Below are 25,545 nucleotides of genomic sequence, written 5' to 3' on the forward strand. Positions count from 1 at the left end.
ACATGACACCAGCCTATAAAAAAGGGCGTTATAGCGAAATGATTAGTCATTTTCCAAGAAATCAAAAAATTCATTATTTTGAAATAAGTACAAGGACGCGTGAGACTCCTCGGCAGTGTAAGCCACATATGTATGTTTAAGTATTCAATTTTTAGTTTTCTTGCTAAATGAATAAGCGTTTCTATAGATAACAAACTTATAAATCGCCTGATGTCATGTAGAGCCTTTTAACGCTGCGATGAAACTGAAATGTGTACCTTAACAACGCTCCACGTTCAAGTCGGTTTAGAACCCTGGTAAGCTTTTCTCAAACCCTCAATTTGTATTCGACAGAAGAAATAATCACACGGACGGAGTGAATTTTCATGAAATTATAATTTATAGTGAACTCTTCCTTTAAGAAAGATGAATACAAACGTGCCTATGCTGCCAAATGTTTGTGTGTTTGTGTGGTCATCTTGTGGCGATGTAGGCAAAGATGTGTTGACACAATATTGGACTGCACAAACATGAGCAGACACTCACAGTAACAGACAGTCAGGATGAATGTGGATCTGCTTTGGTCGACTTTTGTTCTTCTCTCTTCACCTCTCCTCACATTATGTGACCCGCTGTGAGTATTCAAAACACTTCATTTAGATACATGTGTTTGAGATGTAAAACTGCATCTTTTTTTATCTTAGATTTGTCCTATCAGCTCCTAATTTGCTGAGGGTTGGTTCCTTAGAGAACATATTTGTGGAGGCTCAGGATTACTCTGGAGAGGATCTGAATGTGAAGGTCACGGTGAAAAACTTCCCGCGGAAAAATGTAGAGATAGCGTCCAAATCTGTGACGCTGAGAGAAGAAAACAATTTTCAGCAGCTCGTTGACATACAGGTGAAACGGTTGTGAACATCGACTTGCATGGATCAGTGTGTATAGATTTGATTTTGCTTTAACTTTAAAGGCATTTTATCTCCAGTTTTCAGATAGATTTCTATATATTTACTTCAGATTTCAGACAACAGGAACCTTTTCTCTCATGATCCTCTGGAGAAGCAGTATGTGCATCTACAAGCTCAGTTTCCTTCCAGACTCCTCGAGAAAGTCGTCATGGTGTCATTCCAGTCGGGGTATATATTTGTGCAAACAGACAAAGCTATGTACACGCCTGCTAGTACAGGTGAGAAAAACACGTTCTGAGGCTCGATTGGATGTCCTACCCACTGCATATTACAAAATGAAATCCCAATAAAATCAAATGCATAAACTGTTTCTGGAGAAAATTCAAGTTTGGTGTGTGCGATTTTCTGCAGTTCAGTACAGAATCTTATCTGTGACTCCTGGTCTTCAACCTCTGGAACATTCTGGTATTTCAGTGGATATTATGGTACTTTACACTGTTTATCAGCTGATCGGCCTGATTTTGCCAAGTGGTTGATGTCCTCAGGACAACATATTTTGTTGACCTAAGGACAACATTTTCATAAATAAAACCTTAACCCACACCAAACCCCAACAATAGCTGTAACTATAATTTACCCCTGCCATGAGAGGGAATTACTAAGTGAAAAACAATGGTGTAGAAGCACTTAATCCTGGTTGGAAGATTAAACTAAAACTAAAAAATAAACTCATTTCTCCCAGGGTCAACACGATGTTATCCTAAGGATATCAACCACTGGGCAAAAACAGGAGAGCCTTTTCAGCCACCTTATTATTGTCTTTTTCATCCATGTCGATGATTGAATAGTTTTGCAATATAATAATAGTTTCATAATATATTGCCTAGTAATATAGTATAAACTATTATTAGCCTATATACTGTATTTATTATATTGTATATTTGTCAGATAATTGTTGTATTTAAATCTAATGAAGGCTGCCGAATGTGGACCGTTGCGCTGTCAGTTTTGCTTTTAAACACAAAGGAAGCTGTGATTTATATGAAATAAATGAGTTTGCTTTTCAATCAAATTTGATTTGTTGTCAAGCGGGGCTCAGAGAGTCATGAGGTTTTAAAGAGATATTTAATCAAAGACATCGTTCAAATGGCAAGTTATGTATTAACATATAGTTAATTATTTATTTACAAATGTTCCCTTAAAGAATCCTCAGGGCATCACAACTATGGGAGAGGTGGTTTTTCCAGATAAGGGGATAAAGTCCGGCAAGTATGCCATACCTGCACTCGCCAGGTGCGTTCACACTGTAAACTTAATTTGAATTAGATTTATCTGTGTTTTTTTTCATCATTAATAATTCAGGCTTATATAAGTGTTTACTTGATTGGCGATTTTATTTGTAGTCCTGGCATCTGGAAGGTGGTTACAAAGTTCAAGAACACACCACAGAAGAACTTCACAGCTGACTTTGAAGTTAAAGAATATGGTAACTGTTTTCATTGTATATATATATATATATATATATATATATATACATATACAAAGTATTTATATATTTTTTTGTGAATAATATAATTAAATATTTACATTTGCGGTGCAAAAGTCCGGGGCCAAATGTGAAATGTGTTTGTTTTGCATTTTGTCAATGAAATATCCTTTTTTATTATATTACCAGCAAACTGAATATGAATGTAGTTAAAACTAAAACTAAGCAAAATAACCACAGAAACGATTACATACGCAATGCTGTATGTAATGCTCCAATAATTTTTTTATGTAATGTTTGATAATATTTCAATGGAAAATTTCGCAGGCTTCTAGTTTATAAATAATTATCGTTATGTGGGTTTGTTTTGTAGTGCTTCCCACTTTTGAAGTCACATTATCGCTCAGCCAGTCGTACTTTTCTGTCAATGATGAGAGTCTTATAGTCGACATCCTGGCCAAGTAAGAGCAATACGTGTCTTATTTGTTCAGTATAATGTGTTTTTAACTATCACTGTTAATGTTTGTTCTTTAAATATTTTCACTTGTTTGGATGCGTTTACCCCATTATACAATTCTCATGCTACTAATACTGTACAAATCTTCCCAGGTACCTGTTTGGAAACAACGTGAACGGCAATGCGTTGGTCGTGTTTGGCGTAATGGACGATGAGAGAAAAACAAGTATACCTTCCTCACTGCAAAGAATCTCGGTGAGCTTTACAGACGAATGCCTATAAACCTGAACTTGCATATTGAAATGATGAAGGCTGATTTTGGCTCTTGCAGATTTTAGATGGAGAGGGTCAAGCCAAGCTCACAAATACGATGATCCTTCAGACTTTCCCAGATATCAACCCACTGGTCGGACAGTCGATTTACATCTCAGTCAGTGTTTTTACAGATAGTGGTACGAGATCATAAGAAATGCCGTGGAGGAACTCGATTTGATTTTTGTGGTTATGTTTAGTGTTGGGGTTGAATGATTTTCTTCATGATGTCGTGTGTGTTTCAGGCACTGAAATGGTGGAAGCACACAGGAGAGGGATTCAGATTGTGACATCACCGTACACCATCCGTTTCAAGGGAACACCCCAATATTTCAAACCGGGAATGCCATTTGATGTCTCGGTACGAAACATGGACTTGCTAGATAATTTCAACGAAAGTTGGCCAACGGTTTATACACATATGCCATTTTCATTCCGAAAGGTTTACATAACGGATCCTGAGCAAATGCCTGTTAAAAATGTGGATGTGGAGGTTAATACTGGAGAGGTCAGAGGTCGAACAAAGGGCAACGGCATCGCAAAGTTTACCGTGAACTCCCAAGAGGGAACGTCCACGCTAGAGATCACGGTAAGACCAGTTACTTGTTTGGTTTTGTTCTTTATCAAGATGGCATTGCATCGTATTAAGAAGAAATCTCTTTTGTGCAGGCACGAACCAATGATCCACAATTAACAGATGAAGAGCAGGCAGTGATGAAGATTACAGCACAGGCTTATGTGACCAAAGACGCCTCCAATAACTACCTGCACGTTGGCATTAATGCTGCGGAGCTACAGATCGGAGATCAGATTAAAGTCAATCTGAACACAGGAAGAAGTACTGGAGCCAAAGATCAAGATTACACCTATCTGGTGAGAGACACATACATGGTTCCATCTTTTTTACAGTGCATTAATATCTTCTTGTTCGCGTAAATTTCTTTATTTTCAGATCATCAGTAAAGGGCAGATAATAAAGGTGGACAGGTTTAAGAGAAAAGGACAGTCTTTAGTCACTCTCTCTCTACCTGTGACTAAAGACATGGTTCCATCTTTTCGCTTTGTGGCCTATTATCACGTCGGATCGGATGAGGTGGTGTCTGACTCCGTCTGGGTTGATGTGAAGGACACTTGTATGGGAACGGTATGATTTAAACACATCCCATGTCTGTCCCAACACCATCTTTTTCGTATATTCTTAATAAATCTGAACCTTGTGTGCTTGACAGCTGACAGTTCAGGTGAACGACCCTCAGCCGATCTACGAACCCGGTGGTGTGTTCAGCTTGAAGATAACTGGAGATCCCGGAGCTAAAGTTGGGCTGGTGGTGGTTGACAAGGCTGTGCATGTCCTCAACAAGAACAGATTCACACAGTCGAAGGTGACGCATCTTCATCAAGTAAACAAAAAACAATTCGTTTTTTTAGTGATGTCTTGAACTGTGTGTAGATCTGGGACGTGATTGAGAAACATGACACAGGTTGTACAGCGGGCAGTGGAAGAGACAGTATGGGGGTTTTCTATGACGCTGGTCTGATGTTTGAGTCCAGCACCGCTGGAGGAACCAACACCAGAACAAGTAACTCTTCCTTTTATGTTTCCTATATCTTTTTTGTTATTTCATCTCTGGTGTTGTTTATAAAGGTACAGTTTCCATGTAAGTCATATGAGTACTTATGGAAACCTCTTTAGTGTTTCACACTCCTTTAAAACTAAATAATAAACTTGTTTTTCGATGTCATTGATCTATTTTAAATTTAAATAGGTTTGAATATAGTAGAAATACAGTGTATTTTCTGTCTTGTATGATGGTGGCTTTACAAAGGTAAAACAACAACCTGAAGTCACATTCTGAGGTGATCTAATGTCGTATTTGCTTATCTTGTAGTGCAGGGTTGTCCAACACCTTCAAAGAGAAGACGTAGATCAAATGATCTTCAGCTGGTTACCACTAGACTGGGTGAGAAACTGGACCTTTTGTTTTACACTTTACATCTGTTGAATAAAAGTAGTGTTATTAAGCGAACGAGAAATAACATCAAACCTGCCTCATCCACTCGAGCAGCACAGCCTGATGCTTGTGTGCTGACCAAGGGATCCACATCTACTATGCTTTGTGAAAAATGTAAACTCTTCTGGTAATGTGGTAATTTCTCTTAAAGCACATACATTTGTTTATTCAAATCCAAAAGTGAATCTGCTTCTGAAGCACATAAATGAATCTGTTCATTCAAACCCAGAAGTGAATCTGTTTTTAGGCACAAAATGAATCTATTCATTCAAACCCTGAAGTATGTCTGTTTTTAAATACAGAACGAATCTGTTCATTCAGAAGTGAAACTGTTTGTAAGCACAGAATGAATCTGTTTATTCAAACCTAGAATTGAATCTGTTTTTAGCACACAAAACGAATCTGTTCATTCAAAAGTGAATCTTTTTGTAAGCAAAAACTAATCTGTTCATTCAAACTCAGAAGTGAATCTGTTTTAAGCACAGAATGAATCCGTTCATTCAAACCCAGAATTGAATCTGTTTTTAGCACACAAAACGAATCTGTTCATTCAAAAGTGTATCTGTTTGTAAGCAAAAACTAATCTGTTCATTCAAACTCAGAAGTGAATCTGTTTTAAGCACAGAATGAATCCGTTCATTCAAACCCAGAAGTAAATCTGTTTTTAAACACAGAACGAATCTGTTCATTCAGAAGTGAATCTGTTTGTAAGCACAGAATGAATCTGTTCGTTCAAACTCAGAAGTGAATCTGTTTTTAAGCACAGAACGAATCTGTTAATTCAGAAGTGAATCTGTTTTTAAGCACAGAATGAATCTGTTCGCTCAAACTCAGAAGTGAATCTGTTTTTAAGCACAGAATGTATCTGTTCATTCAGAAGTGAACCTTTTTTTTAAACACAGAATCAATCTGTTCAGTCAAACTCAGAAGTGAATCTGTTCATTCAAACTCAAAAAAAAACCTGTTTTTAAAAATACATTTAATCTGTCAATTTATGCCCACAAGTAAATCTGTGTCTAAAGCACAGAGGTGTATCTGGTTTACAAAAAGAAATCAGTTATTTTTCTGACAGAAAAGGAATGTTCACACAGATGTTGATCTGTTTTTACAGAATAATTATGTTCATTCACACTCATATAGTAATCTCTTTTATTAAGCAAAAACATTAATCTGTTCTTTATTTTATTTGAATCAGTTTTTTCAAACACAGAAATTGATCAGTTTATTACAACCCTGAAATGAATCTGTTTATTTTTCAAACACAGAAATGAAACTTTTCGGTACAAGTCACTTTCTTATACTCTTCTCTTTCTGGTACTATGCTGTTGTGTGGTTAGCGGGGAAATACTCTGGCGGTCTGAAGAAGTGCTGTGTCGATGGAATGAGAGACAATAAACTCGGCTACACCTGTGAACAACGAGCAATGTACATCGAAGACGGACAGGAATGTGTCCAGGCCTTCCTAAACTGCTGTAATGATATGCTATCTCAGAGCGATGCAGCTGGAGAACAGGAGATGATTCTGGCTCGAAGTACGTAACCTATATACTGTTCATTGTCTAACAGATTTCCTCATGACACACATAGGCTACATTCATTTTAGAACAAACTTTTATGACCTAAGATTACTTTTGAACCTTTGAATCTATATTTCACATATCAAACCATTCTCAAATATGAAGTGTAATGAAAGTCAATGGAAATCGTGTCTGTCGAGCTGCTACTTGGCATTAAATTATTACAAATGCCAATTTTAGTTCAATGAAATGTGACATTTTAGGGCAGGGTTCAACATGCAGTTAAAGTAGCAGTATTGGATTTTTGTTGATGATCTATTGACAGACCACATAAATAATGTAAATTAATAAAATAAGCGAAGAGAACATGAATATATACAAGGAGCACACTGGTTGTAGATAAACAATGATGCTCCCAACTGCTCCGTTATACAGCTAATGGTGCAACAACAACAACATATCTTGGTTCTAACAAACAGAAAAACCAACGTTTCTCACAGTCGATCCGAATCAAAGCAACCTCCTCAAGGTGATTTTAAGACGATCTTGACGACATGAAAGGGGATTAATGACGTCAACATAATTTGAGTTTCTGTAACTTTCAGTATTTATTTCAATGAACCTGCACAGGCGAGGACGACGACTATTATGAAAGTTTTGATGAAATCACATCACGTACGCAGTTTCCAGACAGCTGGCTCTGGGGTGAGGAAGTTCTGCCTCTCTGCCCCGCGGATAACAAGTTATGGTGAGTATAACACACAGACGGAGCAAGTGATTTTAAATGAGCAGATCACAGAGTAAAAGAGCTGCGGACACCAGCGCACGAGCAATAGTTCAAACTTTACCTATAGATTTATACACATTTGGTCAGAGTATTGTGTTCAGTAATCTACCTAAACATGTATCTGTCACTTCTTCCCTGCGCATTCTAGTCAAACAACATCACTCGTCAAAAGCAAACTTTACCTGAAAGAATCCATCACTACCTGGCAAATCTTCGCTGTCAGCCTGTCGAAAACCCACGGTGACCAGACTGTCAAGTATAGTTATTTGCTGACCAATTTTCAGTGTTGCTGTAACATAATTCTCTGGTAACTCGTTCTTCTCTTAAGGTATATGTGTGGCAGATCCTTACGAGATGATCGTTTACAAGAATTTTTTCATCGAGCTGAAGATCCCATTCTCGGCTGTGCGCAACGAACAACTGCAAATCAGGGCCATCATTCACAACTACACCAGAAAAAAGCAGAAGGTAAATGTTTATCCTCATTCTTGTGTAACAATCAGTCATTATTCAAACTTGATTCATGTGAACATGAATACGTCCTGCAGGATGTCAACACGTCTCTCAGATGAAGTGATATCTGCCATTCGTTGTTTCTCCACCAGGTGCGGGTGGAATTCACAGAGACGGAGCACATTTGCAGCTCGGCCAGCGAGAAGGGCTCGTACATGACGGATGTTGAGGTTGACGCCATGTCCTCCAGGAGCGTCCCGTATGTGATTATTCCTCTGGATTTGGGCAACCACTGGATAGAGGCGAAGGCTGTGGCGTACGATTCGGCCCAGACTGACGGAGTGAGGAAGATCCTGAAGGTGGTGGTACGTCTGGAATTTATCAATTTTGCAAACACTGGAGGTGACATGAGACATGACACATTTCACAGTAAACAGATTTCTTTCTCCGTCTCTTCAGTCTGAGGGTTTGCTGACTATAGTGCAAGAAAAAAATGTCGAGCTCAATCCTGCTAAGATAGGTGACGTGACCTCAACTCCAAAAATTCAAAACGTATACTGTGACAGTCTTTTTTCATCTTCCGGTCTTTACCCGTATGACAGGTGTGATGCATGTGTCCGTGAGGAGCCACAAGCCAATCGCTCAAGTTCCAAACACACCGGCCAACACGTACATCTCAATAACAAGTAGGTATCTGCTCAGATGTCTTTGTGATGCCATGAAACAGATTGGTCAGACCTCTTTATGTTCCTCAAGGTAAGAATCTCAGCGCTCTGGTTGAGCAGGCCATCGGTGGAGGTGTCATGAGTCAGTTTATCGTCCAGCCCCGGGGTAATGGAGAGGAGATCATGATCCTCATGACCTTACCTCTTATTGCTGCTCATTATCTGGACAGCACCAATCAATGGGACGCTGTTGGTGTGGACCGTCGAAATGAAGCCATCAACCATATCAACACAGGTAAGAGGACGCTTGCGTTAATATGAACACATCATCTATAATTTAACTCTATTTTTGCCCTATTAAATAATAAAATAATGATCTTGGAGATAATTGGAACGTGGAATGTGGGCGTTTATATGTTAACGCAATGCTCTTACCACTGAGCTACAGGAAACCTAAACATATTTTGAAATGGTCTCTTTTTCTGCTGCTGTATCTTAAGATGTTTTCTGTATCTCTTTTCTCAAGGTTATCAACGTGCGCTGCGTTTCCGTAAAGTGGACGGGTCGTACGCCGACCTTATGAGCACCCCTAGCAGCACATGGTGAAACAAAATGATTTCTTAGAAATAATCTGCTTCAGTAATGATACGGTTTCTTTCTCTTGTTTTATGCAATTTCTTTGCAGGTTGACGGCATATGTGGCGAAAGTTTTTGTGATGGCCAACGATTTGATCATCGTAGATAAGAAAGTGCTCTGTAGCGCCCTCAAGTGGTTAGTCAAACAACAGCAGCCAGACGGCACATTTAAAGAGGACGCTCATGTAGTTCATGAAGAGATGATTGTAAGTGGGGCTTGAGCAAATCACTCAGCTGTCATTACATTTTCTTTTAACAGTCAATATTTAGAAAAATAATTTAAATATTACTTTAAATATAATAAAAATGTATTTTGTACAAAAAGTATTTGTGTTGATTCAGGGTGATGTACGGGATAAAGACGCAGACGCCTCTCTGACTGCGTTCGTCCTGATTGCCATGCAGGAGGGCAGTGAGATTTGTGCTCGATCTTTTCCCGTGAGTCTTGCACACAGCCATGTGATGTCACAGCCTCTTTACACCCGAGCGTTTCTCACTTTGTGTTTTAATAACAGAATCTGAAGGACAGTATGAACGGAGCCATTCAGTATCTGACGCTCAGAGTTCACAGTCTGACCAATCCTTACGCTGTTGCCATGACCTCTTACGCTTTGGCTCACGCTGACAAACTCAACAAAGACATCTTGATGAGTTACTCCAGACAGAACGATGGTCAATAACCATAAATTATTAAAACATTCAAAGAAAAAAAACTGTATATGTTTTTTTCAAATATTTCGCCTCAACAGCTGGTACTTTTTGGCAAGTTCCCGGGCTGCACCGTCACTCTCTGGAGGCCACAGGCTATGCCGTGCTCGCCCTGGTGAAGGCCAAGGAGTTCGTGACTGCAGGACAGGCCGTGCGCTGGCTGGCGAGACAAATAGATCGGTACGGAGGTCCAGGCACCACACAGGTACAGAGAAAAGAAAGCCTACAAATGTTGAATTCACACCACACTAAAGTTAAAATCACCTGATTTATTTCATTTAAAACAAGACTTCCTGTCTGGCTCCTAGGCAACCATCATCGTTTTTCAAGCCGTAGCTGAATATCGCACGCAAGCGAAGAAGCAGGATTTTAATCTCGATGTTGAGGTTTCGGTGGAGGGAAGGAATATTAATAAATTATGGACATTCACGCGGTCCAACAACTACGTCACTCGTTCTGAGAAGGTGAGAGGGCGGATGTAAATAAACACATGAATTCTTCGTCTTTGTTTTAGGGACCTTTAGGTTAATTTTTTTAACCCTTTCATGTATTGAACCTTAGTCTTAAATACTATTGCTATTAGTGCATGGAAGAATTCTAATATTATTTCTATTTAAGTGTGTTTTTTGATGTTTTAATGAACAGGTGAAGCTTATGCAAAACTTCAACATCACTGCAAGAGGGACGGGAGCGGCCTCACTCTCTGTCAGTATTCACACACACAATTTTACAGTTGTTTTGTATTAAACATGTATTATGGCGATGTCACGTCTTATGTCTCGCTCTGGTCTCACAGGTATATACTCTGTACTACGCCCTTCCAGAAGAGAAGAACACCGATTGTGAAATGTTTGATCTCAGTGTGCTGATGACAAAAGAGCGTCAGGGTGACAAAACATCACAGTTGCACAACTCTACTGTACATGTTTTTGTTCATAAATACTTAATATTGTTATTATTCTGCATGTAGCTTCTTCTCCAGGAGCCATTGAAACATATCTGCTCACGATCGAAACAAAGTAGGTGTACAATCACATCAATCTTTCCATGAACAGTATTGGGCTGTGTTCACATTTAAAAAGAAGGAATTATGGGAAAAAGTTGACAATGGTTTTTGTTTACATTTACTTTAAGTAATTTAGCAGACGCTTTTATTCAAAGTGACTAACAGAAATATCAGGAAGCAATTAGCGATATGTCATACAGGAGCAATAAAACAATAGGTGCTAATGCAAAGTTAGAACAGCTCTACCTCTACCTGTTGAGAGAAAAACCTTTTTTTCTCATTTGTCTGTCAAGTATTCAAAGAAGAGATGGGTTTTAAGAAGTGTTTTGAATGTGGTGAGAGATGTGGTTGACTGGACTTAGTGAGGAAGAATTTTCCACCAGGAAGGGGTTGTGAATGAGAACGAGCGGGAAAGAGATTTAATGCCCTTAATGGAAGGCAATACAAGACGCCGCTGGTTTGCTGAACGCAGGGATCTTGATGGGGTGTAGGAGTGCAGGAGGGTGTGAAAGTAAGCCGGTGCAGAACCAGTGATAGTCCTGCAGGCAAGCTTTAATCTGATACAGGCTTCAACCGGTAGCCAGTGGAGAGAGATGAAAAGGGGTGTCATATGAGCCATTTTGGGCTTTTGGAAGATGAGGCGTAATGCTGCTCTCTGAACCAGCTATAGTGGTTTGATGGAATATCCAATCACATAGTTAAAAACTGCAACACTAATTTCTAGCTAGTAATGCAATCAGAAGTTATTGAATGTGAAAATTAAATGTACAATTATACTATACAAATAACTATGCTGCAACCAGAGTGTTGGCCGCCATTGTATTTTTTTCGAGTTTGAGTCTTCTCGACCAATCACCTGCCTTGCATCTTGTTATGGAAATGACAGGTCTCTGTCATTGGTTAGCTGTGAAAAAGGTGGTTGACGTTTATTTCAGAAAACTTTTTTCAACCTCAAAAGACGATCTGAGCTGCAGAAAAAGATGCTGTTGCTGCCGTTTAAAAAAGCGATCAGGGCTTTTTTGAAAACACGGTTTACTCCATAGGATTATAATGTAAAACAAAAGCTAGCAGCTTCAAAAAAGAAGTAAAAACTGAATATAGCCTAAACTTTACTGCCAATGATTCCCAGTGAGCACTCAAGCTTAACAAAACAATTCTTATTTTTATATTGCAGCGTTTGTAATAAATAGCTTATCAATGTGGGATATTTTCTTTTTTCTCATGTACCCTAATAATCTTCAATTACAATCTGAAAAAATCACATCCGCCCTGAAATCACTATCCATCTCAAATGATGTTTATTAGACGGCTTGGCCAGAGCATCCGTTAACTCCACCCCTTCAACTGTCAGTCTGCTGCCAGATTCGTTTCAAAATGAATGCGATTTCTACACATCCAATCAATTTGCAGTAAAAAACTGAAACCACGCCCACTATGGTTCTTCTTTGAAATTCCTTTTCACTCAGAAATGTGTCAGAATACGGAAGTAAAAACGATCGCAACTTCCGGTTCACGGGGACTTTAAGTACAGTCGTTTTGATTGATGCTTAGATGTTTTTTGATCTACGTCACACTGTCTTCTGTGCAGTTTGAAGAATCCCGACAGAGATGCTGCCTTGACTGTTTTGGATATTGGCCTTCTGACGGGATATAAAGTGGATGATAATGATCTTTCACAGGTAAAAAAGAAAAAAAAAGAAATGAATTCAAGACACACAGGTGTATGTTAAAATTCGAACAGCTAAATTAACCCAACCCTTCAGAAATAAGATCCAAATTAGATCCATCTTCATATGCAGGTCAGTATTTTCATGGATGATAATGTCATTAATAATCTTCAGCTATCTAAAGGGAAAGACAAGTACATCGATAGATACGAGAAGAAGGTGGACCTTTCAGAACGCGGATCCCTCATGATCTTCTTGAATAAGATGTCTCATGAAGTGAGAGAGCGGGTTGCTTTCCGAATCCATAAGATGAATGAAGTGGGCATGTTGCAGCCCGCCGGAGTCACTCTGTATGAATACAACTCTCCAGGTACACTGATGTCACACTCTTGTTTTACATGCATGTGCACGCGGCTCTTTAACACGTGTTTTCCCTCAGATGACCGTTGTGTGAAGTTCTATCATCCTCATAAGAAAGATGGCGCTCTGAATCAACTCTGCCATGAGGATCTGTGTCACTGTGCTGAAGGTAGATGAGAAATTGAAGGTTCATGTTGAAAATCAGTGCAGTAAATTGTGTTACGGGATGAAGACTCAAGCTTAAACTTGTGGTGTGTTCACAGAGAACTGTAGTTTTCAAAAGAAACATCGTATTAAAGAATCGCATCGTGCAGACAAGGCCTGCTCAAGTGATGTGGACTACGGTAAACACTTGAGTGTCGTGTGTGTACATGTCTGCAGTGGCGGTTCTACATTGAATCACTCCCCGGGCGAGATCCCCTCTGGGTGCCCCCCCACATACTCCCACCCATCCGAGAGAAAAAAAAGCCATGTTTTACCATAGCTATATAAGTGTAAGACGAACCTTATATTTCTCAATTGCACAAATCCTTCAACAGAACATTTTAAAAACACAATTCTGCACAAATCAGTATAAGTTATAATAACTTAATTATACTCTTTGTACATAAAAGTGACAACATATGTACAATCATGATGTAACACGAGCGGAGAACAACAACAATATAAAATATTAAGAATAATATACAAATAAAATATAGAATAAATATTCTAAATAGCACAAATCCTTCATCACACAAAAGCAAATCTAATTATTACACTAGTGCACTAACAGAAAACACAAACTAAAACCTGACCTTTCTGGCCTTCCTTTATGCAAAATCATCAATAATGTCATCTTACGAAATCTGCTGCCCTATTGAGTGATTGATACTGATGATTGCAAGGCCAGTGAGCCGTTCCTGAGACATGGTTGAGCTCAAGTACGACTTGATCAACTTTAGTTTTGAAAAGCTTCTCTCTGCTTGAGCCACAGTGACTGGCAGAGTAAGTCCAATCCTGAGAGCAGTCCAAAAGTTGGAGTAGATCTCTGATAGATCCTTATTATGCATAAAAGTGATAAGTTCAAGGAGGCTGATGTTTTTTGATGGCTGACCAGTGGCAGAGGATTCTCCAAAATACTTTAGAAGGGCCCCTGAATTTGCAATTGAATTGCAATTGAAATTGACATCAAAAGACAGTAGGCTACAGTATAACTCTTATGAATTGCAAATTTACATAAACATGCCCTTACATGCCAAATGTCTGTCATGACTCATTATACGCTATAATAATCTAATCTAAGGGAGGAACAATTAGCTCCTTGGTTACTGCCTCGAATTATATGGTTTGTCACGCAACAGAGTTATAGCAAATGTTCGTCTTTGAAACTTCCTAAACATATGTTAATTTCGTTGGCTTATTACAGGGCCCAACATTAACCCCAATGATGGGGTTAAATAAATAATAACTTTACTGTTACAGTTTTGTTGCAAAGCACAATCTTATGGTGAAATTAGATCTCGTGTTTGTTGAGATAAAACCGAATTATTGTTGTATAAGCATAGCAAGCATCATAGCAAGAAGGCTAACAAACGTCAGAGTTAACGTTACCACCCATTAAAATTAGCCCTTCATTGATGACATGGATAACGTCACCGTAATCATACAGAGAGAACGTAGTGCATACCTTTATCTTTTGCTCTTTTCTCCTCTTCTACTTTTAATTCTTTTCCTATATTGGGCACCTGACGGCTTAAACCTTTTTCTCTCCATCGCTGTCGCTGTGTTTATCTGGCACTCGACAATCAACACATTTCACATCCCCCCAACACTGTCACTCACGACCAGAAGTCAAGACTAAACCACTTCACCTCCACATGATCGTTTTGGATTTCCTTTTTTTATTAGCCATTTCACACACACAATTCAGAAAAAAATCATGGAAAATATAGGCTAGTGCTTTAATATTATGATTGAAATGTGCGTTATTTGGAAGAAAGTCAAGGTGTGACTGACTTTAGCCCACTAAGTGGATCCCCCCTCCTTGTCCGCTCCATTTGGGAGAGGTGAACTGTCCATCGCGGGCGCGGCCCCTCCCCTTTACACTTTTCACACAGCTTCTGCGCTTCTCAGCAAGCAGGGGCGGCAATTCGCCAATTCCCCACACAGACAGTTATATTATAGATAATGGAAACCCGCTTAGCGGCGCAGATTATTTTCAGATTATTAAATGCTTTTGCCGCCCCCCACGTGTCGTGAAAATTTGGCGCCCCGGGCGGCTGCCCGGTTCGCCCGTGCCTAAAACCGCCACTGCATGTCTGTGTGTTTCTGTGGATGTCAGTGTCATCCCTGCCTTTGTGTGTGTGTTTGTGTACATGTTTGTTTGGTTGTTTGTGTGCATCTGTGTAATCATGTCTGTTTAAATACATGCCTCTGTGTAAATGAATCTGTGCATGTCATGTATACGTGTATATATAGTATGTGCAGTCTGTGTGATGCCTGCCTTTGTGTTTATGTTTGTGTTTGCCTTTGTTTGTGTACATATCATTGTGTATATGTGTGCATTGTGTTTGTGTCTGTTTGATGCCTGCCTTTGTGTTTGTTTTTATGTCTGTTTGTTTATGTGTGGTTGTGTGTGTGCATCTATGTAAACATCTCTGTTTTTCTACTTGTCTGTGTGAACACCTGCTTTTGTGTAAATGTGTGTTTGTTTGTGTGTCTGTGTTTAGGTACATGTCATCTAGCGTATGTGTACATTGTGTATGTGTCTGTGTGATGCCTGCCTTTGTCTTTGTTACTGTGCACATCTGTCTAAACGTCTCTGTTTTTGTACATGTCTGTGTTGTTGTGTAAACATCTGTCTCAGTGCTAGTCTGTGTTTGAATGTGTGTCTGTGTCAACTTCTGTGTTTGTTTACATGTCTGTGTAAATTAATGCATTTGTGTAAAGGTCTGCGTGCATGTCTGGAGCCATTGAGACTTTACAGATTTTTTTTACTGACCTATTATAATTATTTTCTTTGTAAGTTTATAAAACCCGGCTGGAGAATGTGGACCTCTCACTGCATGCAGACATCTATAACATGACTATTGAACAAGTGCTGAAGGAAGGTACTGCATGATGTTAAAAATAAAAAGTAAAATATGCTGTGTAAAATATCTAAAGACAGAGAAAATGGATTGTTAAAGATGTCAAAATATCATGTGTTGGCACATATGCTTGTTATTGGACTTTATCTATAATCAAACATAGGGGGGTTTTAAGAGTTTTTGTGGGTTTTCTAGGCACCGATCCGGCTGTAGAAGGCCACTTGAGGTCTTTTCTGGCTCATCCTCACTGTAGAGACTTTCTGAAGCTCGAAGCAGGCAAATCATACCTGATCATGGGCCAAACCAAACCTCTTCCCCGCATCGGTGGAAGGTGAGATCTCAATACTCAGTTTTGCTATAAATAGTGCGTTTTTAGTATGTTCTCATGTCCATGTTGTTTTTTCAGCCTGAGGTACAGTTTGGGTGAAAAGACGTGGATTGAATACTGGCCCACACGAAATGAGTCTCAGACTGCAGAATACAAGGAGCCGTACATCGGCATCGGGATGTTAGCTGAGCAGCTCTTTAACATTGGATGCACAACGTGAAGATTCTCATCAAATGGGAAAACTTCACGAAACTGCTGCTAACAAAGTCTTCTTCTGATTGAGTTACAGAAACACATATAGATTCAATAGAGTAATGGTAAATCAATAAGAAAGCACAAAACAATATATGAAACAATACAAATCTAAAAGTAACAAAACGTTCACATAACCTGTTGGACTATGTCAAAGTGTAATAGTGGCTGTTATGTAGTGGGGTGACAACCTGCCCCCGCTCCCTAACATCCATTACAATTCTATTAGATGTGTAAATTTGTACCAGAGACTTTATCACATGCTTAAACATGCAAATAAAACAAACAAAAGTAAATAAAAGCTGTGCTCTCTGTTCTCCAATCTTTGTTAATAACACATTGTTTATTGATATTTTTACATGAATTTGTCAAAGATGTCATGACCCTGAACACAATAACAGGCAAAACATTTAACTTTGTACATAAAAAAAAGATGGGTTATTTCTGCAAATCATCCACTTCCAACTGTTCACAGATATGCAACACATACAGTAGATACAGATAAGTGCTTTACATAACAGAAACTCTTGAGCAATTGTGGTTTTAGATTTCAGGTTGACGGTGAGTTTGCATTGCAGATAACACATTTTTACACCCAACAGCTAAATTCTTTTAATAAGTAAATGCAATGGTCAGGATGGAATTGATAACACTGTGCTGTAAGGTCACTGTATATACAGCACTGAGAACGCTGAGGTTTAATAAACATGAAATGAGCAACACTTCCATTATTTCAACTAGTCTAAGCAATTATGGATGATAACATTGTAATGGGTGAGTGGTGCTGTAACATACGCTTTCACAAGTCTACCGATCTCAGTGCTGAATCACAGGTCAGACCCCCGCCCATGTTGCCCAATAATGACAGCAGTGATGCGAGTGAGAGAGGATGAGGGATATATTGTGAATGAGCATGTGGTAGATCAGAGACGCTGAAGGACAGACAGACATAATGCATGTGTGCTCTGTGTGGCTGCTGTTTTGGTCTTCTCAGCCCTTCAAACTCTCTGTGACCCCCTGTGAGTATACTACACACACACACACACAAACACTCCACAACAACTCACACATGATGATTGAATTTCATTTTAAAGAGTAAAAGCCCCATCTGCTTAATTGTTATTTATATACTTTTATATTATCATTGAATGTTACATGTGTTACTGCTATAAATGTAACAACATCATATTTTGTAAAAATAAGTCTAGTGATGTGTGAGCATTGACAAAAATTGTGATATGAGTACAGTTTACATTTATTCGCATAGCATACACTGTAAAAAATGTTCCGTAATTTTTACGGAAAAATACCGGCAGCTGTGGTTACCAGAAAAATTCCGTAAAAAATACAGGAAAAGAATGTAAACAACTTTGCAGTTTAAAACTTCAGGGCACAAACTTCAAACTGTGAATGAACTTAATACATTTGAGTCTTTTATATTAACAACATTTCTTTATAGAAAATGAAAACTTGGTCCAAATGCATAAAAGTTATAACATTACATTTACTTAATTATTTTTTGTAATTCATTATTGAAGTCACTTTTAAACAAAGCAACATGCAGCATGACATCAGAATAGCTTTGCCTGACCGTGAGTTGAACACAGACTCCACTCTTCAGCATAGTGGTGACCCACAAAACATTTAATATCAGAAAAGAAAAGAGAAAATACAAATTTCGTAGTTTTTACGGAAAAATACCGGCAGCTGTGGTTACCAGCAAACTACCGTAAAATTACAGGAACATCCTGTTTTTATTCATCCAATCAATTCACAGTAGAAAACATGAGCCACACCCACTATTCATCTTGTAAATAAGTCAGAATACTGAAGACGATCATCACTTCTGCTTCACAGGGACTGCAGTATAACAGTCATGACTTCATGCTTTATTGGTTTATTTAAAGTCATTGTTTTTGTGATCAGGGTTTGCTTTAGTTGCGCTCTTTCAGCCGTCATAAATAAGTTTACAGTTATCTTTGTGCTGCTATGACATTGTTGTATATAAAACATAGTTCCATAGCAAATCACATCAAATGAAAGTGTGATTAGATATCTACTAAATCTTTATCTGGGATGCTTTTTAATTACTTATTGTATTTTTAGTTACAAATGCCTCAATGAATCTGCTTTTAAAATTCACAATTCCTGCAATTGTCAATATAAAAAGTTTTTGAACTGTTAAAAAGCTTGCATTTCGTCTTTGACTCATAGATCAAGAATCAGTGTATGAATCTCAACAGTGGTGACTAACAAATGAAAAGCTTACAGACGCAATGCATGCTGGGAGTCATTGATGAGTTTTGTGCTTTGATGATACCCAGAATGCATTGCGTTTATCTTTAGAGGTTTTTTCTGATGTCACCATTGTTGAGACAAACTGTTATATTCTAGATATCTGCTAGAACATTTATCATGTGTTAGATGTGCTGTTAAATACATTCAGTATATTAATTAATTTCATTCAATATCATAAATGAGAGCAACAAGTAACTTTAAAGCATTACCTACACTCTTGAACATGTACTTACTAACACATGTGACTATTGCGTTAACTTTATCTGATCTCTCCACCCACCTGAGTCAGTGTGTTTCTACTCATAGATGTCAATACTGGGAAAGTCTTCTTCACATGGAAAGCAAAGGGTCAAGACCACAACTAAAGCAAACACTCATCACCATAATGGTGACTCAACAAAACCTTTAAGATCATGTTTACCAAAACATGTAAACTTGTGTTCATTTTCAATTAGAACTTTTGTAGACGTGCAACATAAATAAAGTGACAGTGGTGTCTGTAAGTGAAGGTGATAAAAGTGTTTGTGGAGTTGAAAAAAACTCCTTGTGAGAACTTTGGAATTTCACTGTTCATTTCCCAGAGAATTTGACAGTGTTATCCGTATTTTTATGGACGTTTTTTGACAACAGTTTTCTCTGTAAAAACTACAGAATTTTACTGTTAATTTCACAGACATTTTTTACAGTGTATGCTTTTATCCACGGTGACTTACGAATGTGAGAACATTTCACATTTTGTCAATGAATAATAACCGTGATTATTAATAATTGTGTGTCATAAATCATTTGGTTTCCATATTTGTTTGACACGGCAACACATGCAGTGATTTGCGTAGTTTGTCTCTTTGCTTAAAAGCCACAATGCTACACTCATATTTTGAGTCTGGTTCATTTGCCACAAGATTTTATTCTATGTTTTTAAGTAAAGAGTACCTAAATTTATCAGATATGAGTCATGACACACTAAAAGAAATTAGATAAAGTCTACCTAATATTTCTCAATAATAATTTCTTATAAAAATGGAGTAATATTAGTTTATATAACCGACAACAGTTCATCTGCTTATTATGAATGATAAATATTGAATAATTAAACACTAAATATGACTTATTCAGAGAAGCTTGTATTGACCTACAGATGGTCAGAAACAGGAGATCACATCAATTGCTTTTATTGATCATATAACAAACATCTACAAAAGCCCTTCGTGACAATGAACACAAGATTAATTTGATGTCACCATTGTGATCATTGTTCACTTTAGTTGAGCTCTTTGGTTTTCATACCATGATACCAAAATACCATGTTGAATTTGAAAATGGCTGTCGTAATTAATGTAATAAAATGTAATAAAGTGTTGTTTCTGAATGACACCATCATCTGCCTTGATAGGTCTCTCATGCTGAAACAGATAGAATCACCTACAGAATACACAAGGTCACTAAAGTGGGTTTGCTTCAACCGGCTGCAGTCACCGTCTATGAATATTATTCACCAGGTGAGATATTAACACACTCTCAGTGTTCTCTAGAGTTAACCTTTTTGTTTTCTTAGACACACGCTGCACAGAGTTCTATCACCCTGATAAAGAGGACGGCGCTCTGAGCAGATTATGTCATGGAGATGTGTGTCAGTGTGCTGAAGGTACAGTCACTCAGAAACACTTCAGAATCACTTCAGGAGAAGCGAATAAATCATCACAAGTCTGCTGTATTGCGTGAGTCTGCCATTTACCCTGTTACCTAGTTTTAACTGTTGAACTGGACTATTGCCTGTTGCTAGTTAAGATTATTTGAGCTTGTTTATTTATCATTCATTGACTGATAGTTTGAGCTTGTTTATTTAATTAATCATTGACTGATTGCTATGTTGTTAGCGTTTTTGTTGCGTCGGTACTGAAGTGAAGTTGTCGCTAGCTGCTCGTTATGGCTTGACATTATAAGTCTGCATTTAAAAGCACCGAGCTAGTTGATCGCTGTTTGATCCGTGGCCCATTCAAGTCGTTCAGACTTTGTTTTGGTAATAGAGAAGGCGTGTTCCAGCTGTATTCTGTTTCCGCTAATCTCATCACATACTTAAGCAGTGCCCCTGCACTCTGCACGGTAGCGTCAGCCCCCGTTTTAAGCCTCCTCGTGTAAAGACCTGCGACTCTACCTGTGCAAGTCCATCGAGCAAAGACACCGGCAAGGCACATCAGTATATTTAACATTTATATATTTTGCTTTCATTTAATTGTCTATAACATGTATTTCGATTTTATTCCTGTACTCCACCGTAGGCAGCGTTCTCACCCAAGACCCAACTCAACTCGCGCTCACTCTCACGCGCGTCCCATTCACATCTCCCCTTTCACACCTCTGTCTCTCTCTATGGGTCTCTTGAACTGCAAGTCAGCTGTGAACAACACTGACTTCATCCATGCGTTTGCCAGCCAGTCTAAAATTCACATTCTTTGTGTTACTGAGACATGGATTCATCCTGAAGACTCCGCCACACCCGCTGCTCTCTCTACAAACTAATCTTTCTCTCACTCTCCCCGCCAAACCGGAAGAGGAGGAGGCACAGGGTTTGCTTGTTAACATTGACTGGAAATATTCCACACTATCATCCCTATGCAACAACAATTCATTTGAATACCATGCTGTTAATATCACTTTCCCACTCAGCTCAGCGTTGTTGTAGTTTACCGCCCCCCAGGTCCTCTTCACAACTTCATTGAAGAGTTAGATGTGCTGCTCTCAACATCCACCTGGAGAAACCCAATGCTTCTGACTTCCACAGCCTCGTTCGACCTCACGCGCCTCGTCACAGCTTGTACTCACAGATCAGGAAACCAGCTGGATCTCATCTACATCCGTAACTGCACCACAGATAACATTCAAGTCACACCTCTTCACATCTCGGACCACTTCTTCATCGCTTTCAACATGCTCCTACCTACATGCACTACACCAACACCACCACCCGTTCACTTTAGACGGAACCTTCGCTCTCTTTCCCCTAGCACCCTCTCTGCTAAAGTGACATCCTCTCTTCCCTCCAACTTTGCATCTCTTGATGCTGACACTGCCACCGACACCTTATGCTCAACACTTACATCCTGTCTAGATAACCTTTGTCCTCTGTCCTCCAGACTAGCTCGTGCCATCCCCTCCTGCCCCTGGCTGTCTGACATCATCTGTGAACAACGGAGTGCACTCAGGGCTGCTGAAAGGAAATGGCGCAAGACCAAGAATACTGCTGACCTAGGGGACTACCAGTCACTACTCTCCTCTTTCTCTGCTAGTGTTGCCACAGCTAAAATGTCTTTCTATACCACCAAGGTGAGCAATGCACCTAACACTCGACAGCTTTTCAAGACATTTAACTCTTTTACCTGACAGACAAATAAAAAAATAAAGATAGTGGTCTAGCTTTTGTTGAAACCAGTAACTTTGTATTGGTACCTAATGTATTATGGCTCCTGTATGACATATCGCTTATTGTTCCCTAACTCTTTGTAAGTCGCATTCGATAAATGCCCCTGCTAATTGAGCAAATGTAAATGTAAATCTACTGAAGTTTCAATGAACTGTTTTTAATTCCCGCTTAATATTGCACATCTTGACGCAGAAAACTAAAGATTCCAGAACAAAAGTAAAGTCAGCGACGAAGTCCGTTTTGATAAGGCTTGTGAAGCCGGCATGGATTATGGTAAACAAATTCAATTGTGTGTTTGTATTAATTTTAAGCTGATGTGTAGATGCAAGAAAACCTTTCACCTGAACTTGTTAAATACATTTTACAGCTCTGGTGTTGATAATGCTGTATGTTTCAGTTTATAAAGTCAAAGTGATGGACATGAAGTTGACAAGACACTCTGACATCTATAATATCATGGGGGAGCAGGTCCTAAAGGAAGGTTTGTCCGTGCCTTTGCTGAGCATACTGCACGATTTGAAATTTGGTTGATTTCTGTAAAGGGATTTGTTTCCACTGTACTGTTCTGCAGGCACAGATGATGCTGTGGAGGGAAGGATGAGGGTGTTTCTGACTCATCCCAATTGCAGAACTGCTTTGGGAATCGAAAAAGACAAGACGTATCTCATCATGGGCAAATCCACTGACCTGCCGAACCTCGACGCGAGGTAGGTTTAGGCATTTCATGATCTTTGTAGGTTTAAATGAAAATGATTATTGTGCTTGGCAGTCTCACCACGTCACTGTGTGTTGGGCTTTGTGTTACGCTTGTTGTTTTTAGACTGCAGTACATGTTGGGTGAGCAGACGTGGATCGAGTTCTGGCCCACAAGAGAGCAGAGCCAAACTCCAGAACACAGGGAGAGATATACCGGCCTCTCTACACTCGAAAAGAAGCTCTTGAAAGAGGGATGCTCTACATGATTAATCGCATAAAATGAAAAATTTCACTCAGATAGCAAATTTTTGCGGCCCAAATCTGGCCAACACCTTACTCCCATTTTTGACTGATCTGCCCACATATCGCGTGGAATGGTGCCACCAATGTTCTGCAAAACTTTAATTTTAAATGAAGTACTGCTGACTTATCAATATTGAATCGAAAAGTTAATCGAAATTGAATCGAATTGAAACCTCTTTTTGTTCCTTCTCTGTATGATCCTTAAAAAATCTACCTTTATTTGGTTTTCAGAAAACTCACTTTGCATTGTATCTGCTTTATTTGCAACAGTTGCTGATGTAGTCGTAGTAAGTAGATGATATTAATGGAGACTCTTTAAATAGCAACAACTACATTAGTCATAATTTTGAGAAAAATTTGTAATGCTTTTCAGTACACACTATATATATAACAATTCATTTGCAGCGGAGGATGAAGGTCTGCTGTGACAAAGGCTGAGTGTGCTGAGGGGGAGGCTAGTCACGTGGGTGAAGCACACAGTTGTGAGTTTGGAGCACCAGGTTGTGAGATTCTTTTTAACTACTTTGCCACCCCTGTGGTAAGCTTTAGCCTTTTGTGTATGGTCCAATTTATCTTTCCACATTTTGTGTGATTTGAATGACCCGCATGCATGTTTTGAAGATGTCCCTTTTTAAATTTGTGCATTTTTAAAAATGATTGTTATAAATAAACTTTGTGTTCCTTTGCTTCTGACAATTTAGGATTACATTCTCTCTTCTTGTTTAAATAAACGTGCCCCTTGTTGAACGCAATTACACTTGCATGTCTGCTCCTTGCACTACCGAACCTGTGTTCAATTATTTATTGAATTCCTTGGGTGCAATTCCCAGGGTGACGTAGTTGTTACCTAAACCAAGCCAGAGAATAATACCAGTCGGCTTCATAATGATACCCGTCTCTTTTTACAGTTAATGCTGATATATGAATCCGCATATTATCACTTCTAATGTTTGGTACTAGCTGTTGCTAAACATTTATTTTGAGTATTGTTTGCCTACATACACTCTGGTGGGTCTTGATAGTTTTGTCAGGGTAAAACCGCATCAGATGTGCTCATGCTTCATTGGCACAAGACATTACTCTGCCTTTATAAACTGTACATTTTTTTTATTTGTTTGTAATATAAAAGATACACAAGTTGTGCTTTAAAATACTGTTTTAGTGGGTATTTAGGTGAACACAGTGCAGCAGTGGTGGAACCAAGTCATTGTTTTCAAGTCACATGTAAGTCTCAAGTCTTTGCATTCAAGTCCCAAGTCAAGAGAGGCGAGTCCAAGTCAAGTTGCAAGTCATAAATGTTAATACAATTGAATCAATATCACTTTTCTACCCACAAAATCACCATTATTGTGACCAGTGTTTGCTTTAGTTGGGCTCCTGATCTTTGAATCAATTAGAATGAACACTTTGTCCTGAAACTGTCATGCACAAAAGAAAATTGGTTGTAATTATATTTATTGTCACTGGATGTTGAAATAATATTGAGAGATTGATGATGATTGACTACTCTAACTTGTTAAAGCAAATATTTCGACACACCTAGACGTCAACACTCATCATATAATCCTCAAAAATGGTGACACTCAAGCTAATTCAGACAGACAGATCAAGTGCAATGAATGCCGGGAATCATGAATGAGTCTTGTACTGTGATTTTACCCAGCCTTCAGTGCAGCATTAAATTTTCTTTGTTGAGATTCATATACTGATTCTTCATGTGTCTGAGCAGTTCAGCTGTTAACAGTCTACATGTTATTATTGTATTCTGAAATATTCACAGTGCCATTAATATACTTTATACTACAGCTTTCCTGTAGCTAAGTGGTAAGAGCATTGCGTCTGACAAATGCCTAAATGTAAATGTAAATATACTGTAAGTTCATTCTTAAGTAGCAGAGAATTGACCCTCATGAAGAGTACATCGTATATCAGAAATAAAGGTGTAGTTCACCACAAAATGGGTCCCGGTTGACTAACCATTGTAAGTTTTATCCCTACTATAGGAACCTATCTTGAATTGAACTACTCTTTAAGCTTCTGGTTTGATCGTCACCATTGTTGAGGATTGTATGATAAGTGTTGATATCTAGGTGTGTCAAAATATTAGAATTTTATTTTATCTAACTTCCTGTTTAGTTATAAGTCGGAGTACTCTTCTGTCCTCAATATTAGTACAATAAATGTGATAATTTTAAATACAGCTAATTTGCTTTCGTATATGAT

General features: G+C 38.6%; 2 protein-coding genes across 4 annotated transcripts; both read left to right on the forward strand.

Moving 5' to 3' along the window:
• The first annotated feature begins 278 nt into the window (after window positions 1-278).
• Window positions 279-16,905, forward strand: LOC130435244 (complement C3-like). Of its 3 annotated transcripts, none has more exons than XM_056765705.1 (41): window positions 279-296; window positions 473-613; window positions 684-879; window positions 997-1,165; window positions 1,299-1,372; window positions 2,092-2,180; window positions 2,291-2,373; window positions 2,747-2,834; window positions 2,983-3,085; window positions 3,162-3,282; window positions 3,388-3,503; window positions 3,585-3,731; window positions 3,812-4,015; window positions 4,095-4,286; window positions 4,372-4,524; window positions 4,593-4,722; window positions 5,032-5,103; window positions 6,492-6,686; window positions 7,302-7,419; window positions 7,607-7,698; window positions 7,787-7,926; window positions 8,064-8,276; window positions 8,371-8,431; window positions 8,514-8,597; window positions 8,668-8,871; window positions 9,103-9,178; window positions 9,262-9,418; window positions 9,555-9,650; window positions 9,728-9,884; window positions 9,962-10,125; window positions 10,229-10,384; window positions 10,566-10,625; window positions 10,717-10,807; window positions 10,891-10,939; window positions 12,515-12,605; window positions 12,726-12,963; window positions 13,033-13,122; window positions 13,217-13,297; window positions 15,962-16,045; window positions 16,220-16,355; window positions 16,431-16,905. In XM_056765705.1, the coding sequence occupies exons 2-41, from the start codon at window positions 543-545 to the stop codon at window positions 16,570-16,572; spliced, it is 4,983 nt and encodes a 1,660-aa protein (XP_056621683.1). In that variant the 5' UTR covers window positions 279-296; window positions 473-542; the 3' UTR covers window positions 16,573-16,905. The 3 variants fall into 3 exon arrangements, with proteins under 3 accessions (XP_056621683.1, XP_056621692.1, XP_056621702.1); XM_056765714.1 differs by having other exon boundaries at window positions 12,768-12,963; XM_056765724.1 differs by lacking the exons at window positions 279-296; window positions 473-613 and having other exon boundaries at window positions 775-914.
• Window positions 16,906-17,575: 670 nt separating this feature from the next.
• LOC130435349 (complement C3-like) lies at window positions 17,576-24,022 on the forward strand. The gene is made up of 8 exons (XM_056765924.1): window positions 17,576-17,623; window positions 20,296-20,349; window positions 20,458-20,620; window positions 22,037-22,226; window positions 22,516-22,596; window positions 22,721-22,804; window positions 22,895-23,030; window positions 23,144-24,022. The coding sequence occupies exons 5-8, from the start codon at window positions 22,587-22,589 to the stop codon at window positions 23,283-23,285; spliced, it is 372 nt and encodes a 123-aa protein (XP_056621902.1). The 5' UTR covers window positions 17,576-17,623; window positions 20,296-20,349; window positions 20,458-20,620; window positions 22,037-22,226; window positions 22,516-22,586; the 3' UTR covers window positions 23,286-24,022.
• Window positions 24,023-25,545: the final 1,523 nt, after the last annotated feature.

The sequence above is a fragment of the Triplophysa dalaica genome, chromosome 2, assembly GCF_015846415.1.
Source record: "Triplophysa dalaica isolate WHDGS20190420 chromosome 2, ASM1584641v1, whole genome shotgun sequence".
Taxonomy (NCBI): domain Eukaryota; kingdom Metazoa; phylum Chordata; class Actinopteri; order Cypriniformes; family Nemacheilidae; genus Triplophysa; species Triplophysa dalaica.

Bases quoted from the DNA above. Each gene is read 5' to 3' on its own strand.
- LOC130435349 (XM_056765924.1), top strand. The intron at 22,805-22,894 runs GTTTGTCCGTGC...ACTGTTCTGCAG, and splicing joins GGAGCAGGTCCTAAAGGAAG to GCACAGATGATGCTGTGGAG. The intron at 23,031-23,143 runs GTAGGTTTAGGC...TGTTGTTTTTAG, and splicing joins CTGCCGAACCTCGACGCGAG to ACTGCAGTACATGTTGGGTG.
- LOC130435244 (XM_056765705.1), top strand. From the start codon at position 543: ATGAATGTGGATCTGCTTTGGTCGACTTTTGTTCTTCTCTCTTCACCT. The intron at 2,835-2,982 runs GTAAGAGCAATA...AAATCTTCCCAG, and splicing joins ATAGTCGACATCCTGGCCAA to GTACCTGTTTGGAAACAACG. The intron at 16,046-16,219 runs GTACTGCATGAT...TGGGTTTTCTAG, and splicing joins TGAACAAGTGCTGAAGGAAG to GCACCGATCCGGCTGTAGAA.